Genomic DNA, 20,217 nt, shown 5'->3' with positions numbered 1-20,217 from the left:
CTATTACACTGGCTCATTGAGTATTCCTGTACTTATCATTCTAAGCCAAGAGAGTGCGATAAACTGCTGTATGCGAAAGTTATGGCTGTTCACACCTGGAACAGAAGGAAACCTACACCAAAAAGTACAAGTGTTCCAGCTGGTCTTCCTTATTGTGCGTGCATAAGTCTTATGGCAATTTGAATACTACTACTACTACTATTAATACCGGAGTATACAGCTGAAATACCTGGAAACATTTGTAATTTAGAATTTTGTATCTCCTCTTCAGTTAATAGCCTTCTAAACCCTGCAGGAGCCGACGGAGTGTGATTAAAGTTCAATTTACAGAACAGGAAATAAAAACTTCTAAAGATAGTTAACATCTAATTAAAAATGAAACACTTTTTTCATGCAGGTTGTGTGAGTCACAGGCAGGGTATGTGTGGCTAGGGCTGCATAAACAGAAACAAAAGTGATTTAACTCCTAAATGACAGCAAATAAGAAAGTCTGCATGGGCATGATCTATACACTAAAACTGCTTCATTAAGCCAAAGATATTTGATGCCTATGGTATTCCCTTCGGGAACAATGTTCGGGAACCACTGATATAGGCAACTGAAAATAATTTATTCTAATCTCTACTACACCTTTCCAGACAGTAACATTATCTGGGTGCTAATACTATTGTTTAAGTCTTTCATTATGTAGTGAAACTTACTCTCACAGTCTTGTAAGTTTTCTATGGCAACCAGCATTCTTGTTCTATCTTCGGGATTTGTGATGTTAAGTTCAGAGAGATGACTTTCCTTTAGGTCCTTTAAATCTTCTAGTGTTTCATATCCATTGATCAAGAGGCTTGATATATAATCCTGTAAAATACAAAGTGGTAACCATATAAAATAACATAAAATGTGGGTATTCTGCCTATTTATTCCCATCCATCTATGTCTAACCTATATGATATGAGCCCCACAATGCATTAATATCAAACCAGAACAAGTGCGTTTAGATTTTTGCTAGCTCACGCATACATCCCTAGATATTATTATCTTACATATCGACCTTGGAAGGATAACAGAATTTGAGCTTGAAGAGTATCATATCTGGGAGACTCTGCAACTGGAGCCCTATCCGCTAAGCAATCTTGCAAATAAGCATATTTACTAATTTACTAATATTTACTTATATAAGTTGTAAGTCAAGATAAAAGAAAACTATGGGATAAAAATGACCCCCGGTTTCGGTAATGCATTTTATATATATATATAAATAAATGAAGTGAAGTGGTCTGTGAGCAGCTATAGGCAAAGACACATGCGGATTGGCTTTCTCTGCGGATGACAGAGAGCTCATCCCAAACTGTGCATGCACCAATTAGACAACATTTTTATCGGTTTTCTTGAACAGCTCTCTGCAGCTAAGAGTAGGTAATGGTTGCTCTGTAAACCATCAGTTATGCAAATTATACAGAGTTTTTATGTTGCATAAAGTGACTCTTTAATGTCAATTTGCATACTGCCATGGGCATAGTATACAATGAAAGATCAGTGTTATAGTGCCCTGCCAGGCTACATAGGGGAGAGGTGGTGCTCTCCAGATGACTGTCAACAGGGTGGTCTGGGAAACAGAACTTTGCAGCACACCCTCTAGTAGTTAGATAATGTGATGGGATTGCATGGGATTACAGACCTAACTGTGCAACATGTGCTTGTTTTCAGGTATGTTTTCATTGAGGTCCCAAAGAGATTCAGCAGCCTGTTGTTCATAGGTAGTAAGGAGGGACATAAAATAGAATTGTGCGGTATGTCACTGTTAGTGTATGGAGCATCATATTTCCTTTGGGCATAAAGGGACACTGTAGTCACTATAACCATATAATCTCAATAAATTAGTTTTATTGCCTGGAACACCCTAGCACTGTCCCTTCATTCAGTGTTAAATCATTTATGATCAATGTAACACTGAATGTGGGTCCCTGGCTTCCCATCGCCCGACCCCACAGGAGGTGTGACTGGATTAGACATTCCGAGCCATACCTGGTCATTCCTGAAAGGACACTGTGATAGACTTGCACTCTCATCCAATCACAGCCGCCCATGGCTGCTCAGGCTCATGACCCCTCATTAGCCCAAGCAGCACAGAACTGATGGGCTGCTGAGGGCTCTCGTACAGCATTAAAACATTAAACATGATTTAATTCTGAATTGAGGAATGGTGCCAGGCGACTCTAGACACTGTAGGCACTTCAACGAGATAAAGCAGTTACCTTTCCTACAGTGTCCCCAGATGACCAAGATCCAGATGTTTCTGTAATCTACCAATCCCCCTAGCATAAAGCATCTACACTAGAAGCAAAGATATGAATAATTCCACTTTGTTATGAATAATAATTGTGCTGAGTTATGATTAAATTATTAAACCATCACAAATGTTCATTTAAATTCATAGATTGCGCTGTTAGAACAGAAAATGAAAGCTATGATCTCTGACCCTGTAAAGAGCACATATTGCTGGTCTAATGGAATCTGTGCATTCTTCAGAGCGAATTAGACAATAGAACAGCTTACAGTAGTTTGTCTCTACTGCTGACATGACAGATGGAGTTTCCATAGTAAGTAGTGTTGACCCTCATATGTGTACAGTTATCTATTTCTCAGAGGGGGGTTCCAGTGGCTATTAGACAAGAAACGCAAAGCTTGCGTGCTATGTGTCAGAAGTTATATTCTTATGTTCTATCATGCCACATGTTTTATATATATACACAGTGTATATAGTATATATTTGTCTGGAATGATAGGCATAATGTGATTTATAATATCAGATCTCTCAGGGTAATAAACTAGGACTAAAACCCTGCAGTGAGCAGATTACAGTTCTGGGAAAATAACTAAAAGTTATTGTTGTTAATCAGAAAATATAATCGTGGAACCAGACTGGCCATTGGGCAAACTGGGCACGATGTCTCACTCTCTACAGTTACTAACCACACATATTGCACAACACAACTGAAACCGATTTATTTACACAAAACCCCACACCACAATCAGCTGACTCCACAAACACAATCCCACAAGCAGCCTCCACATGTACAATACTTGAAGTTCCATGTGGGGTAGTGTAAGGATATGGACAAATAATATATCTAGAACCCAATGTGTCTATCCTATCCTGCATGCTGTCTTTTATTAGAAAGACCTAGCAAGTCTTTCTGCTTATTTGCTCACACAATATGGCGTAAGTGTAAAAAATCACAAATATCCATTGTGGGCAACTAGCTCATTAATAGCTATGATAAGTGCACATACTATCCTTAAAGTAGACGGAACTTGTCCAAGTATACACAAACTGTATCTGCGGCTCTATTAACTCCAGCAACAGGTGTCTTAGTACAGCTCAGCACGCGGGATGTTTCCAACTACAACATAAACTAATGTTAACTAAAACTGAATTGAATTTAAACTAAAATGTATCTTAACGAAGTGTGTGAAAGTAAAATACCAAAACCATCTCTAATTTAATAGACTAAGACTGCTGAAAATCATTCATTGGCAAAGCCATCAGGTGAGATATAGTCATTAACACGTAGCACGTTCATGTATCAGGAAAGTCACAACTTATGTCAAAATCATATCAAGGTTGGTCTCTAATTGATAAAGTGTTGGCACTATGGTAAATTTGATTGGTTATGGTAGGTACAAGGTAAATTTGATAGGACAAATTAAGAACATTTGAATCTAATGTGTTTTTATATAACAGATTACACCAAAACATATTCATTACTGACCTGTAGGTTAAGCCGTTCCATGAACTCTTGCAAAGTTTTTGGTCTCGGCCTCTTACTTTTCTTCCTCACTATAGTTTTTCTAGGTGGAACTTCTTCTTCAGATATTACGTCAACATAGATAAATTTAAAATTGCCTACTTTGTTGTTCAACATGCCGGTCCAAATACCCATCGGAGTTTTGACTATTATGTCTATGATGTCTCCTTTCTGAAAAGAATAGAACATTGTGGTTTGCTAAATCAGTTACTTTTTATATATTGTACACTAGTATGATATTTAAAATCTGAACATTTTATTTGGCGTAAAGACTATGGTTCTCTACCACCCTATCGGATAATATGGTTCTTTCTCGTATATGGCCTGCTGTGATTTTAAACACACCAATAAAAAGCCATATTAAAGTATACTTCTAAAATGCATTAACACATTAGTTGTGAAAGTTCTGCTGAATGTACTGTGTGTATGGAATAGCTTATTATTCGTAAAAACATTATTGCATACAGTACAGCTATATATTAACTAATTAATACAGAAAAGAGTGCTCTGTGTATAAAGGCGCTTAGTAGATCAACCAAACAATGGATGCAGGTGAAAAAGCAGCTCACACTCGTGTGAATACCCCCAAATTTCACACACAAAGTATAATGCAAAAAAAAAACAGATAACTCAGGTCTCTTAGTGGAGCGCTAAGAAAGGCAGACTTAGTCTCTTAGTGGAGCGCTAAGAAAGGCAGACTTACCCCTATATACAATGGGGAAATATGCAGTAAGATAATTCCTCTATGATAAAAAGATATACACAATGGTGAAGTATATCAAGGTCCAATAACATAAATGTGAAGATAGTAGGGACCACACTCACATGGTCAAGAGCCACATACGGATAGGCTCAAATCACTTCAGCATAGGTATATTAAGGTAATACCAAAACCTTCTTATGGTGTCCGGTCGGTATCCTCACCAAAAAAGGAAGAGAAACAAGAGAAAACTTATTTGTGCAGTATTATCAAGATGTTAAATTGCAAATCCCCCTATGATATGAAGTAATTGCTCACCTTGTGAAGAGCCAATTATATATTCTTAGCGTTCCACTAAGAGACACCTCTAGTGGTTTGGTCCACCTGGGTTATCTGTTTTTTTTTTATATTAACGAATTACTTTTACATTTTTTAAAAAAAAGATAATAAAGGCTGATGAAAGATAGAAACAGATCATTAGCTGCAAAAGGCAACTCTGTGACAAGTATTCTAAAATAAGAAGCAGACAACAGATAAGTAAAGCATGACAAACACACAAAAACACACTTACTCTGAAATCACAAATAACTAGTGTAGCCAGGAAATAAATGAACCAATAAAAATCTGCATGGAGATTCTTGCATATGAGCATGTTTAAGACTTGAAATTAAAATAAATAAAAAAGAAACCTGCATTCTTGGTCCATATATTGTGCTAACGTAACATACAGAGCTACAGACTAGCATCTGTCGTGTTATCTATATCTTTCTGTCCGATCGTCTGGAATGTTGTTCCACAAATTGATGATACATGTCATCCACCATGAATGTAGATGTTAGATGCTGTCCCTCTTCATTATATTCTATGCCTCATTTTACAGGTGATAGTACTGATACTGTATCCTCGTGCCAATGTAGCTTTTGAGTGGTCGGGAATGATGCCCACTAATTTCGTTGTTTGTTTTTTCTCCCTATGTCCCTTGCACTAAATATTCTTTTCCCTGTTGTGGTTCTTGCTTGACACAAGAGTGCATTCATTAACGCACCATAATTTGGTTTTGACTCAGTTAGTCGTTTTGTTCATACTGCTTTCTTTATTCCCTACAAGGTTTATTTAATTAAATCTCTGTACATCTGTTCTCCGAACCTCATATTTCTGTCTTGTTTGACCTGCCCTGAGGTGTCCTTCATGTTAAAGGGACACTCCAGGCACCCAGACCACTTCTGCCCATTGGAGTGGTCTGGGTGCCAACTCCCACTACTCCTAACCTTGTAAGTGTAATTATTGCAGTTTTTTAAAAACTGCAATAATTACCTTGCAGCCACTAGAGGTCTCTTCCTGGTCCATAGCACAGAAAACCTGTGCTAGAGCGTCCGGAACGTCCTCACGCTGTGTGTGGACCTCCAGCGTCGCTCAAATCCCCATAGGAAAGCATTGAAAATAGTTTTCAATGCTTTCCTATGGGGAGACCTAATGCGTATGCGCGGAATTGCCACGCATGCGCATTAGGTCTCCTCGGCCGGTGGGCGGGATCAGTCTCGCCCGCCGGCCGGCCGACGGAGTAAGAAGGAGGAGCGGCGCGGAGGAGGAGACAGCGGCGAGGGACATCGCCGCTGCCTCCGGTAAGTGACTGAAGGGGTTTTCACCCCTTCAGTAACTGGGGATTGGTGGGTGGGAGGGAGAGGGACCCTCCAGTGCCAGGAAAACGGATCGTTTTCCTGGCACTGGAGTTTCCCTTTAAGTACTGCTAACAAGTTACTATTTCCCTACCTTTGTTATTAGGGTTAGGATTAGCTTAGGTTCTGAATGTCAAGGACAGGATTTTCTTGAACCGATCAACACAAAATAGTATTTCAAGTGAATGGGCTCTGGGTCACATATGATCTTGTGCTACTATAAAAATAAATAAATATATTTTTATATAAACAATACAACACTACATTTATTATTTAACTAGTAGTTTTTTCTTTTACATATTAAAGTCCACGTGTTATTGAAGATTCAATCAAGAAGGAGAGTAAATATATTTTATCTGTTTGTGGTGAGAAGAACTTTGAGTGTATTTTGAATATACTGCACAGTAAGAAGTTATATATTGTTATAATGATAGTAAAGTAATTTTTACTATTTCACACTTATTTTTGTTCTTTTTTTGTTTTTTACCTTGCTATTTTACTAACCTTTTGTGTAGGTAAACCAGAAAAAAGGCAAAATGTGCAAACCAGATAAGTGAGAAGGCACAAATAAATCACATTTCTTTTTGTTGCTATGTTCATCGTTCTAAATACAATCATTTACCATCATATTCATTGTCTGGCACAGGTTCTCTGTCGTACTGTTTGATAATGACCATCAATATGTAAGGACTTACCTTAATTTTTAATGAATCCATGTCATAAGGACTAGGTATAAAGTCCGTGTGGACTCTAGCTCGGCCACAAAAAGGTCCACTGTATGAGAAATATTCGTCAAGTCGAAAACTATCTCGGTTGCTTGTCCCATCAGAGCAGCTGGTTACACCACCTAGAAGTAATTTTACTTTTTAATGAAACACGTTTTATAGCATTGTTTAAATGTATAAACACTATACCATAGTAGAATGAATAAAATACATAGGTATAATTCTTATCACAAACATCAATGTAGCTAATATGATGTGATCAACATAAGGTAGGGAGGGGTATGGCATTACGATAATCATTTAGCTGCCCCCATTTGGCTATATTGGCATTAGTAAAAAAATACAAATAAAAAGAGACTTTAAATTCCTGGTATTTAAATAAATCACCTCTAAACTCACCGTTTGGGAATTTTAAGAAATGCAAAACTTACTCTATTTTATTCCCTTCACATTATTAAGAAAAATATTCATAAATGATTTAAAGGTACATTAATTAATAAATCACTATAGAGTATGAACTCACTTTCATTAAATGTCTGGTTTCTAATGTTATGGTAGGGTGTGGAACTGCACTGTCCATTTAAGTAGTATGTAGCTGGGTGCAACTCGGACAGTCTCAGTACCAGAGACCAAATGCTGAATAACAGAATCAGAAGAAAGGTCCAGGCACTTTGTCACCGTGTAGGTCAAAACATTGTGATGGAGTGGGTTCAATAAAATTGCCTTGTTTGTACCTCGGAGTGCCTGGACCTTTCTTCTATTTCTGATTTCTAATGTTGGGAAATTCATGAAGTACAATTTGTCATCCATGTATTTTTTTAAGATATTACAGAATATATTTAATGTGCCAAAATAAATTAAATATATTTGCACATCCAAATTATTTTGCGTCTGAATCAGTCCAAAGTTATCAGGTTTAGAGGTAGCTGCAGGAATTTAGAATGTACTTTCTAATTTTCGTATGTCCACAAGATGTTAAGAATACATGGTATGGAATATAGATGCCATTGCTGATTGGCGCACCTACAAAAGATTGAACGTCTATACATTCCAATGAAGCACTGGAAAGAGTCACCATACGTTTCTTTTATTACTTGCCCGTTGAGGCTCTACATGACGCCAGATGCCACAGCAAGTACTGGAGAGATTCTAACAGCAAACGTTTTACCCTTGTATTAAAAACAGCGAATTCTGTAGCAAATTAACAAGAGCGTGTGATCCTTTTCAATAATACACTTGTTAGTTAGTCTATATATATATATATATATTTTATGGGTACTTACTGGATGAACTCTGCCCACTGTTGAGACTGTATAGACTTTCGACCGATTCACTAGATTTCAGTGTGACCTTTTCAGTAGAAAGCCCACCTCCAGGGTCAGAGTCCTTGTGAAAGCAGAAGCCATCATCATCTTCATTCTGGAAAAAAAAAACAAAAAACAATAAAACATGAATATTGCGTACACATAAGATTTAATAATATGTTACTGTTAATAGACATTATAATTTAAAAAATACATTTAAATTAATTACAATATGAACTTCTGTTCTGTGCCGGTTCATTTCACCATTTTTTAGGCCCCCTTTATGTAGTATGTAGTACGGATGAGACCACCTTAGTAGAAATGTTACTTTACGGTGAGAACAATCCAGAAATGGAACTCTCTGCCTACAAAGATTGTTTATCAAATCGAGTTAAAAATTAAAAATTGTGAATGCTGTGTGCAATGTTGAATTTGACTTTACATTTCTTTATTTTTGTACAGTTGCAGTTGCTATTACATTAAATAGTGGCATTTAACCTGACAAATAAAAGTAAAGATATATGTCACACAGGGAAACATATTTCTGGGTCTTTCGTTAAACATTTTTTTTTTTTTTTTGCCAATGCTCTGACTTAATATATTTGCATTAACCTTCCACAGCTAATAGTTAATATCAGGTGCTGATTTATGTTATAGTTAGTCTGAATGACATAAAGTCAATACACAAACTATTTCCTAGATGGTGGGCAATTTGCAAGTTCATATTCTCAGATTTTGTTCAATGGATCAGATTCATAACACCTTAAGGACTGTGCTAGTTTAGAATGTACTACTTATTTTGCACTTGCAGTTTTATACAGCCCTGCACTTTTTAAATGAGTGGGGCACTCTATTATGATCCAAAGCTAGTATCATAGTTTACTAACTTGCAGCCTACTTTTTTCCTGCAGAAGAAGCTAAATGTGTCTTTAGCATAAAGCATGGCCAATGCTGAACCTTGTTCACTGCATCAGCTGAGCTGTCTTAGCTAATAAGTGTGGTCCTGCATGGCCGGGCTTAGCTCTTTAGAGCAATATAGATTCTCCTGCAGGAGAAGACCAGGTCCCAGGGATGTGGCTGTGGGCACACAATGGGACCCAGAAAAGTTGTCAAATCATTCTAAAACGATTTGAGTGCTTACCGTGAGATGCTGCCAGGGCAATCCTGGCACTATAATCGCTAAAACAGGCTTTAGTGGTTATGGTCCTTTGAGTGTATCTTCCACTGCTGAAACTCTCCATTTTCTATTAAATTAAAATATTAGAGTTTACCTCTTCTCCTTCATTATATATTCTTTGATGGAAAGGGGAGTGGGGGGAAGGGACGGAGGTCATAGTTATAAGAATAGACCGTGGTCTTCACAGGTTCATGAACCAAATCATGAAAAAAACAAGAGGTGCCTGATTTCACAGTCAAAAGATTAGGATAACAAAGGTTTTCCACTATGGTGGATATTATAAGCATATTATTGCATTTTCAGTGTTAGAGATGAAAAATATAGGAATTATAATACTTTTGAGGACAAATCTGAAAAAGAAAAGGGTTTAATTAGTGTTCAGGATTCAGGAATAAGGAAATTCCAGGATACAAACTATATAAGGAGGGGGTGATTATAGTACGATGAGATTATGCAAGCACTGTTTAGGTATTCGGAGGCTGGACCAGTAGCCTTAACCTCCTGGGAACCGAGGAGAAAATTGTCTTACAATATGCCCCCCATTTTTGAGGAAAATGAAAAGGAAGTTCCCAGCATTCTAGTCTATCATATGACATACCACTGGAAAGCCCAGGATGTCCTCTTTGCAATACAGGGCTTGATAGAGTAGCTCAAAAGAATAAAAGGATATGCATGTGAACGAAATGTCCAGTACAGAGGACACAAGTTATTGGGCTGGGTCTCAGGAGGATAAGGACATTTACGGAAATGTGGTCAATATTTGTAGTTCAGTCAAAAGCTTTAAAATTGTATTGGCTTTATTTTCCTTTACTAAATCAAGTTTGATGGAACAATATCATTCTTAGTTAGTCAGATTATAGCAACCACCAGCATCTGGTTGTACAACCAAGCAACAGGTTAACTCTGCTTCATGAGTCATAGTCTTCAAGTTTTGCTTAAGGTTATGTATGATTTTACTGCTTTTCTATACGAGATAGAAACACTCTATGGAAGCTACTAGTTGTATCCTGTGCCTTGTGTGTTTTAGGCAGTGTTGGAACTTTGCTCAGCAGTCATGGTCAACATTTGATCATCGATCTGTCAAGATCATGTCATCTCAGGCTGCCTGTAGCAACTAGTTTCCTTGCCTCCTTGGTCATCAGAGCTCCTGGAGTCCATGCAATCTTTATGCAGCTTACAACTCAATAAACGCACAATCCTATTTTTCTAGTCAAGAACTCTACTCTAGGATAATATAAACTACAAAATATATACCTGTGTAAATAAAAAAATACATGACAGCGTTACATTATTTACCATGTCTTCTGATAGTGCCTTGCTATATTTTTTCCCCATCTTCTTCCTCATAGTCAGAGATATAGCTTTCATCTTTTTACTCAAGCTTCCAGCATTATTTGCTGACTTATCGCTTTCCACCGTTACCCCTTCATACACACTTTCCATTTCCCCCGTCTAAAAAAAAGAAAAAAAGAAAGAAATACGTGCAATAAATATCAGCTCAAAATCATATGACGTCGATTATCTCTTTTCTTATGAAATAAAATAATAAATTATATACATATCCTGTTTTCACATTTCCACGTTTTATATTTTATTTATACAAACATGTTTAAGATATATTAATAAATCATTTATTATGTTTATATGGTTATGAAAATTACATTAAAAAATTCTAAAAATGTAAAATTACAAGCAAAGCCCTTGTCCATATCATGACTTGGTTAAAAACCAACGTGGTAAAAAGCTTTTTGGACAGGACACGGGAAATATAAAAAAAAAAACACTTTGTGAAAGACAATCTATTTTTTACATGACAGAATTGAGTCAATTGTCAGAGGGTCAGTACAAAGTCATATTGAAGTACAACATGTGTATTGGGGCTCTCATTTACTCTTTGGGTTTTCTTTCTCTGTAAAAAAACAATAATCCATTGTCTTTTATCACCTTTTTTCATACTGCAACAACTAACAGGATATTTCTTGCTGCTAAACTCAAAGGAAGTAAATATATTCAAAGGTTTTCTTTTCATTGCTATGTGATTTTATTTTTCTTTCACATTAATGAAATAAGACTTCTAAAGTAAATTGTAATAAAAAAAAAAAACAACCACCAACCTCGTGTAATTCTTCGGGCTTTGATGCAGACGGCTTCCTGAATCTGTCAAAAGTTCCAAAACTACTGGTGCGCTGGGGGAAAAAAATAAGCAAAGTATGAAGGGGAGGCAAAAAAAAAAACATAAAGATAAAAAGTATAACATGAGACATAGCAAAGGTAGCAGCTAATCTGTAAAATAACACAGTGATGCTTTTTTTTTTTTTTTACAATAGAATTGTTTTGTATAATATGTACAGTATTACTGACAACCAAGCTCCATCTGTGTGCCAACATTCTCCAATGTATATATTTTTCCAACTGTTTTTTTTCAGTATTTTGACATTCAGATGCAATTTTCCAACATTCAGATGCAATTTTCCCAATTTAAAGGGCTATTTGAAGCACCATTACGAAGTGGTTATTGTGCTTGGAGTCTATATGTGCAGCGTTTCAGTAAGAAACGCTACCAATGTAGAGTTAAACAGCTTTGCTGCCAGAGGTGTTACTTCCTAATGTCAGTTCGGTGCATATCGGTCATCAGCATGCAACCCCCAAGTCCTCTCATCAGCCTGTCCTCCCCATGCTGCCCAAGTTCTCTCATCAGCCTGTCCTCCCTGACTTTCCTAATACTGCAGACTTGGCACTGGAGTGAAGGTAAGTTTTCATTTGTTTCTAATGTATTATTTTCTTTACTTGGGGAGAGGGAAGCATGCCAGTAAAGTTTACTCTTACCAAAAACGGTGTTTAATTCAACAACTCTTTTTGGATTGCAGTATGCCTTAAATGAAAAATATTTTAGTAGTACAAATTCCATGCCTACTTCAATTGCAAGGTGTTAGCAATGCAGCTAATAATCTGTATTAAAAAAAAGTGATATGTGAGTGTGTGTATGCAAAGGTAGGTGCCCTCCTAGGTTAATTTAAATAGGTAAAAACAAGAAACAGGGTGCGCCAAGGAGAAAATGTGAGACCCAAAATCTGAGAGATAAGGCAGTAAAGCAAAGGAACATGCAATAAAATGTAATACAATATAAAAAAAAATTATACAAATAAAATAGGTACCCAGGGAAAAATAGCAGCATTCTCTAAATTACAGTATTTGTAGCATATATTTTAAACAGTAATTTTGTGACGTGAGGGTATGACTTTCTAGTAGTACTTGGAGTCCAACATAAAACCTTGTGGGAAGAACTCTTCTTAGTGGGAGTGGCTAGTCACAAGGATGACAGAGAAACTCCAATGGTGGGTGCAACAAGTCAAAAATATATACAGAAGTTCCTATGTACTCACATTGAGTAGAGCTAAAAACAGCTCTAGTATGGTGTAAATCCCAACTTATAGGATATTAATTGGAGATGTGGAAAACTGGTATCACAGAAACAGGATGTTGATAGGACCCAAACAAACGTAATAAAAAGCAACAATAGTGCTCTCTATATAAAAGCAGAACCAGGAAACAGGCACATTCTTTTCTTGTTTTTTCTGTTTGTGGTTAAGGGTTTTTGGAGGGAATTCCCCCTTTTCAGGTGTGCTGCCTAATACTATGTTATTTGGCGCTGCCCCATTTTTCTTTCTTGCCTTTTGAATGAAGGTAGGTGCCTACTTAGCCAAATGACAAATCTGGCCCTGGTAAGGATATAATAATATAATTGTATAATGCAAAGTGAATAAATTACACTTTTGTGTGTAAAGATAAAAACAATATAATTTAATTACTGTAATAGCAACCTAATATAGTGCAAAGACCCAGAAAAACACACTTATATTTATTCAATAAATATAAAATTAAGGTGGCTTATACCTTTCAATAAATAACAGGCACTTGGTATAGTAATTGTAACCAACTTGTGAATTAATCCCAGTAGCTACAAATATATTTAAAAAAAGGTGCAAATGGATGTGTTACTCTTGTTTTATAAAAAAAACACAATTTAGTTAAATACATACAAAGGTGAAACAACTTAAAGTGCATCAATGTATTTAGTGATGGGGGTCACTCTAATGAAACTAAAACTCACAGAAGATGCTTAAGGGAGGATCAGTAGAAATGCTTATGGAGAAAAAAGAAAAGGAAAAATAACATAGTACAAACTGTATAAAAAAGGACAGAATGGAAAAAAATGGGGAAGGCATGTAGATGGGGGTGATTGGATGGCATTCAAAAACAGGGTGCAGTTACATACTGCTCAGAAGAATGGAGCTCCTCTGTGGTAGGGGAAATATCAGGTTCACATGAACGATTTGTAGGAAATAGCTTTTATTACAACTTTTAAAAAAGACAGCCTTCAACTCTAAAGTGCAAATCGTCAGGAGGAGAAAAGAGCAGCAGCATTCAGACCACAGCCAAGGTTAGTAAAAGTCCAGGTGTTCAAGGCACGCTTTGCTACATCCAAGGGCAGTGATATCCCATGCGATGACGCGTTTCGCCGTGGGTTCGTCGTCTTCAAATCGCAGTACAGGCTGCTTGCTTAGTTCATCCATAGATAGCGCAGTTGCTCAGGTTGTTAGGCAACTGTGACGCACAGTCTATGTGGAACACGGAAAGCGCTTACAAACTATGAAGTCCAATGAATAGAATACCTATCTACAATATCAAATCTGTATTTATACATACAGAGAGAATTAAGCCACACTTACATTTCATAGTTTCCTCTTCTGCTTTAATTCATATAAAAAACAGGAACACAAAAGACAATCAACGTCAGTCCACGCAGTGACTTTGATCCAACTGAGTGCACTCTGGGAATATGTACATTTGGCATCAAATCTAGCACTCCGCTATCTACCTGCCAGATCGGATATGGGGTCCCTTTGATTATTATACAAATATAAATATGTATATTTATCAGCTAAAAATTCATGTTTTTTAGATGGTTTTATGCTTGCAATGTCCGGTAATGTATTAAACTCATTTTGTCTATGGGGGAACAGGAGGTGCCTACAGTCACCTAATGTAAATCAGGTACTGCAAATTAAAGGAGAAAACATTCATCTTAGCTCATTAACGCCAATACTGTCAGACGTGCTTCCTTGGCTCAGATAAAGTACTCAGTTTGATGTATCAAAAAAAACAACATGCTCTCAGAAATGGCGAGCACTGACAAATATACTCTATGTTTTGGGATTCCATTCTTAATATGTTCTTATTCTGCAGTGCTTTTTGTTTTAAGATGCTGAATAACACTAGCAGTTCTGCCGTCTGAGGTCCTGAAACAAAGTATAAGAGGCCGGCAATAGATTAGTTTATTTGATGTATTGCTTTGATTCATCTGGTTAATGATCAGAGCAGAACACAGCCCTTGGCGCAGTTTTGTTTCTGCAAGCCTCCCTCCAGCAAACTCCTGCCATTAATTCACTGGCATGTGCCAACTCAGCATATCAAGGTCACTCTTGGCTTTCAAGGGGAACCTTTGGAGACATAATAAAACTGACAGAGAGTTCTTTTTTTTTCATGGTTTATGTTTTCTGAGTTCAGCATCAGCCGTTAATATCTATACGCTTATGGAGTTTGTGATCCTGAATCCTCAAGACTTGGTTTTTTTTTTTGGAAGATACATTTTTTGGAGATAAAATAGTGACAGATTTATACAATGTTACTAGAAAATATGTAATCTACAATAAACTGAAAATACATGATGTCTTTTCCAAAACAGCATAGTGCTGCCCTTGCAGATTGAAGTTATCAGGCTGTTTAAACTGTGTATTTTACTTTTTTTTATGGCTCAGCAATCTGCTACCAGACATCTTGTTTTGAGAATCTTGCAACTGTGCAAAAGTACTTTTGGAATTACTGTGAAGTTGACGGCAGGTTTAACATTACGCATGTCAATAATTCTCATTGAGCAACTTTACTTAAATGTTCTATTGCCAAAGTCTGCAGAATGCTACATAATTCACAGATTCATATGATGGAAAATGTCATCCTATACAAATTATGTTCAAAATGTATATTTGTGAAAAGGAAAATGGAGGCATTTAGGTCAGGCATCTCAAAGTACAACTCCCATCATTCTCTGGACATCCATTGCTTTCAAATAATTCTGGGAGTTGTAGGCTAATAACTTCTGGAGTTTGAGATCCCTACTCTAGGAGAATCCAGCACTTTTACAGCTCACATTACAGAACAGGGGAGGTAGAATAATGGCATCATATATATATATATTATAGAAAATTAAGAGGTATGCAGATATTAAAATATTCCGTAGATCTGATCACATTTTCCGTATATATTATTGTCATATATCCTTGGTCCATTGCTGACACCTTCTATATCACACTCAATTTCTTCCTCTGCTCCTAAATACACTGCAGCCTTTGGGCAGCCAATTATGGGATCACATAATATAGGCTATATCACATGACTGGTTATAAAAAAAAAAAAAAAAAAAGGAATTGGGGGCACACCCCCCAACTTCAGATGCACCTATGAAGGTGACCACAGGGATGTATTCATTTAAGGAGGTTTTGGATAACAATTGTATTGTTTTTTTATCACATTAATTTTGTACAATATATTCACAATGCTCTTATATATATGTGAATATATTCACAGATTATTAAAATATATTTTAGCTCTTTTAACACTAACACTATTTATTTGTCTCCCATGTTGGAATTAGTGTAGGATCCACCAATATTGGGATACTGTGGCGTAGTTGTAGGCTTCACACGATGTTGCCATATGGTAGAGCTGAATCCCAATATTTATCTGTGAAGATAGGTGATTTTAAGTAGCCTTGTAAAATTTAAAACTGTATTTTTGTGTGTGCACTGTTTCTTAATCTGTATTTTTAATGATTGGTTGTAAAGTTAGGATTATATATATATATAACATAGCAATAACCAAAAATATTGCATACTTTAAATATTAATTTATGTTTGAGAAATGTTGTTGTGTGGTGTTAGCTTAGAAACAGGCAAAAGGAAGGACCTATTCTGGGCTAAAGAAGCAATGAGAATGTTTGAATTTATAGATTTCACATCACATTTTCATACCACTGTTGCTTCACCCATTTGTGGCTCAGCATCTCCAGCAACAGATTACACAAATCATCCTTTTCATTGAGATACATGAATGTAAATTACAACATATCTGATGTAATGTACTTGTTTTATGAGAAGTGTAGTAATTTAAAAAAACAAACAAAAAAAAACAACATGGCGGCTTCATTAGTTCAATGTTGCAAACTTGAAAGTGAGACAGACCAGACAATTCACACGGTCTCGATTTTCCCTCAGTCCTCTCAATCACCCGGCAGCCTGGTTCTGCCACCTTGTTTTGGGAGGATTTGGGAAAATGCACCACACGTGCCTGTTTATCCATGTTCACAGTGCACTAAAGCAGCACTTGGTGTATGTGCAACCCTGATTGGCTGTCAGGATAACGTGCCTCCTTTTGTAGGTGGGGACATTGACTGCCACTGATTGCATCATTGACACACAGCTACCATCTGTGCACTCACCCATCTGATATCAGACCTGCCATAATTGGGAAGTCTGGTGAGGTTAGAGGATAATTGTAAACTTTTTTCCAGTTCAGTTGTATTGACCTATATATAATATAATATTAATTGTCAGTACCCACAAATCCCACTCTAGTGAGCAAACTCCTTGTATATCTGTATGTGTGCATATACTGAGAGGACATGTGTATGAGTACATGTGTTAGTGTGTGTATTGTTTTATAGTGAGTGTAGGTACGTTAGGTGAGGTAAGTGTGTGTATCTAGTGCCAGTTTGTTTGTATGTGCATGTATTGTCAGTGTGAATGTATATGTTAATTTATTTTTGTTGCCATTATGTGTGAATTCAAGAATGATTTTGAGTATACATAAATGCACATATTTGTGTATAACTTCACAATCTTTCTCTGAATGTAGCGGCGTTTTTGTTAGTGTCAGAACTTGTGAATGCACGGTTCCTTTTTTGCAGAATGCAAAAATATATTTGTGTGTTGTGCCTATGTGTGTATATGCAGTGCTCTGTTTGCAAGAATGTTGATGTGGGTTCATACAATGGTGCATTTTTGTGAAATGTCAATATATTTGCTAATTGAGGAAAGTATTTATAAATGTGTGTAAATGTAATAGATGATCTTCTGTTATACCAGTTTGTTTAAATGCAGAATGTCAGTTTGATTGTGGGGACGTTGAGGCCAAGGTTTTCTTAACTATTTGCATGCTGGCTGCTAGCTGGTACTTCGTTCTCCCCTGTCTTATAGCTTAGGTGCCCTCAAAGGCACAGCATTTAGCTGTTAAACCATTATTTAGAACAATTTGGTTTTTATTTGTAGTTTATTCCGGATTGTTCTAATTAGATTAGGAGATGCAGCTTAGCTTTTGAGGGAGATAGGTATCTGAGCCTCTGTTGATACATTTTAGTTGCAACTTTAACATGTTAGTAGAGACATTGTGCATATAGGGATCCTATAGTACCAGGAAAACAACCTGGCACTATAGGTTTATTAGGTCCCCCCACGCTCGCGTCCCCCTCCCGCTGGGCCAAAGGGGTTAAAACTCCTTCAGCCACTTACTAGAATCCAGCGCCGATGTCCCCCAGTGCTGGGTCAGGCTCCGTCCATGTTCCACCCCCACCACCATCAGCCGGCAGGGAAGACCTAATGCGCATGCGCGGCAATGGCCGCGCGCGCATTAGACCTCCCCATAGGAAAGCATTATTTAATGCTTTCCTGTGAGGAAAATCTGACGCTGGAGGTCCTCATGCAGAGCGTGAGGATGTCCAGCATCAGATAAAGGCCCGTTTGGATTCCTGTAGCGCCCCAAGTGGCTGTCTAGTAGACAGCCACTAAGGGCAGACTTAGAGCTGCAATGTAAACATTGCTGTTTCTCTGGAACACTAAGTGCAAAAGGGACACAGCACCCAGACCACGTCAATTAGCTAAAGTGGTCTGTGTGCCTACACTGTCCCTTTAACTGATACCACCTTATTGTATTGGCTCAGTTTTATGTTTCCCTACTGATAATATTTGTATTATTTGTTTGTTTTGTGTGTCCAATTTTTAACTTTGTTTTAATTACTATTAAAAGCTACGGTTTTATCATATTAGGTAGCTAATAGGTCTCAGGACTATCCTCCTACCCCTTTTTTTAAATTAACTGTTTACTTAGGGGTAACCCCCTTTTTTTCTTGTCCCGAAACTCTTTGTATAAGTTCTACTATATATCTCTGTTCAATATTGTAAAATCCAAGCATTGCTTGTCTCACATTATTTAACAAGAAACCAGAATACACAGAAAGGGTAAATAAAAACTGTTTATAACAAGTGTCACATGTTTATCCTTATGCATGCAGATAAAAAAACTACACTTCTCTGTTGCACACAAACGCTGATTAAAGTATTGGTTGTGCAACCTATCTTCTGAGGTTAATTATGGACCTAATATACAGGTATCAAACACCAAAACTCAACAGTGATACCAACCACTGCGTTCTGGATTTTAAGGTGAAATCCCTAGAATTAAATAAAAAATAGACTTAGAACACACTATGCTCCAATAGTTTTAAGGTTCATATGAGTTTATAGTTTTTAGATCATATGTTTAGTGTTTTTAGCATTTAAATATGATGCCTTTGTGATGTTCTGTCAGGTTATATGAAGGGACTGTATATAGCCCAATATTATTGACCTTGTGATGTCCTGTGATATAGTCACCTCATGACAAAGTATCCTTGGAATTGTTTTGTTGACATGTAACATTGTATGCAGCAAGTTTAATAATTTATTGTTGATTCATTAGAAGAAAATGCACAATGTTTGACAATACTATATTTGAAGCCTGGAATAAGCAACAATCCCATTTTGTGCAACAAATAAGCATTTAACAATATCACACACTAAAAAGTACAATATTTCTCTTTAACAGGTTTTGGGAATAAATGCCAGTTGAGTAGAGAATCATACAAAAGATGCAAGCAGTTTATATCAAATGTGTTTCCACTAAAAAGTGGGACATAATTTTAAAAGTTGAGCAATTGCCATTAAAAACCAATGAACGGTTCTTGGTGATTCGATTTTGTTTTTGATGAGGTGTGCTCCACTTTTAAAACTTTGGACCATATTTTTATGTGTAACAATATCAAACTTCCCTCCTCTAGGCACTACACACGGTTCATCAATGGACCTATGCTTGAGAACACTATTTTTTTCCCTCAGGAGTCTGAATTGCCATTCTGGCATTGACAACTTTCACCACAAGAGGATTTCTCCAATTTAAGTCAACATTTTACATCTCCTCACAACTTTTACATCTCCTTTACAACTCCTCACCAAATAGTAAAATAACCAACTTTTTTACTGCCATTAACCTGAAACAACTCTAGATTCAGTAGCTCCAACCATTGACACCACACACTCACCTCCGTTAGAGTGTAAGCACACATGACAAATCCTTTCCTACGTCAGCTTTATCCGCGCATTTCAGAACTTTCATAGAAATTGCATTCTATAGTATTCATTATATCGAAGCATGGTTTCATGCCTCATATTAATGTTCTATAAGCTATCTCTATACATAAATCCTGCCATATGTTATAAATCTTTCTTACCTTAGGTTTTTGGCATTTTTCCTTTTCAGAAACATTGGATGTCTTTCGTTTGAGCATGGTAAAACTATTGTAATAAACTACAGCTACCAATTTAACACTAACTGCCTTAAGATCAGAGTTTGTACAGACAAGTGAGACTTCCTTGCTAGATGAGAGGATATTACACCACAAGCCA

At 36.8% G+C, this 20,217-nt stretch overlaps 1 protein-coding gene across 2 annotated transcripts in view; it reads right to left on the bottom strand.

Moving 5' to 3' along the window:
• The window catches only part of SAMSN1 (SAM domain, SH3 domain and nuclear localization signals 1), a 130,656-nt gene that overhangs the window by 7,615 nt on the left and 102,824 nt on the right, over positions 1–20,217 (bottom strand). The window contains exons 1-7 of one of the 2 annotated variants that reach the window (XM_063443088.1): positions 20,043–20,174; positions 11,500–11,571; positions 10,682–10,837; positions 8,188–8,323; positions 6,875–7,026; positions 3,768–3,974; positions 702–852 (exon numbers count right to left, since the gene is read on the bottom strand). In XM_063443088.1, the coding sequence (XP_063299158.1) occupies positions 702–852; positions 3,768–3,974; positions 6,875–7,026; positions 8,188–8,323; positions 10,682–10,837; positions 11,500–11,571; positions 20,043–20,099 (931 nt within the window). In that variant the 5' untranslated portion in view covers positions 20,100–20,174. Of the gene's footprint in view, positions 1–701; positions 853–3,767; positions 3,975–6,874; positions 7,027–8,187; positions 8,324–10,681; positions 10,838–11,499; positions 11,572–20,042; positions 20,175–20,217 lie in introns of those variants that run through there. The other variant, XM_063443079.1, reaches the window with a different exon arrangement.

This window comes from Pelobates fuscus, chromosome 1 (genome assembly GCF_036172605.1).
Source record: "Pelobates fuscus isolate aPelFus1 chromosome 1, aPelFus1.pri, whole genome shotgun sequence".
NCBI lineage: Eukaryota > Metazoa > Chordata > Amphibia > Anura > Pelobatidae > Pelobates > Pelobates fuscus.
The sequence above is the reverse complement of the archived record's forward strand: the minus strand, read 5'-3'. Positions and strand labels throughout refer to the sequence as shown.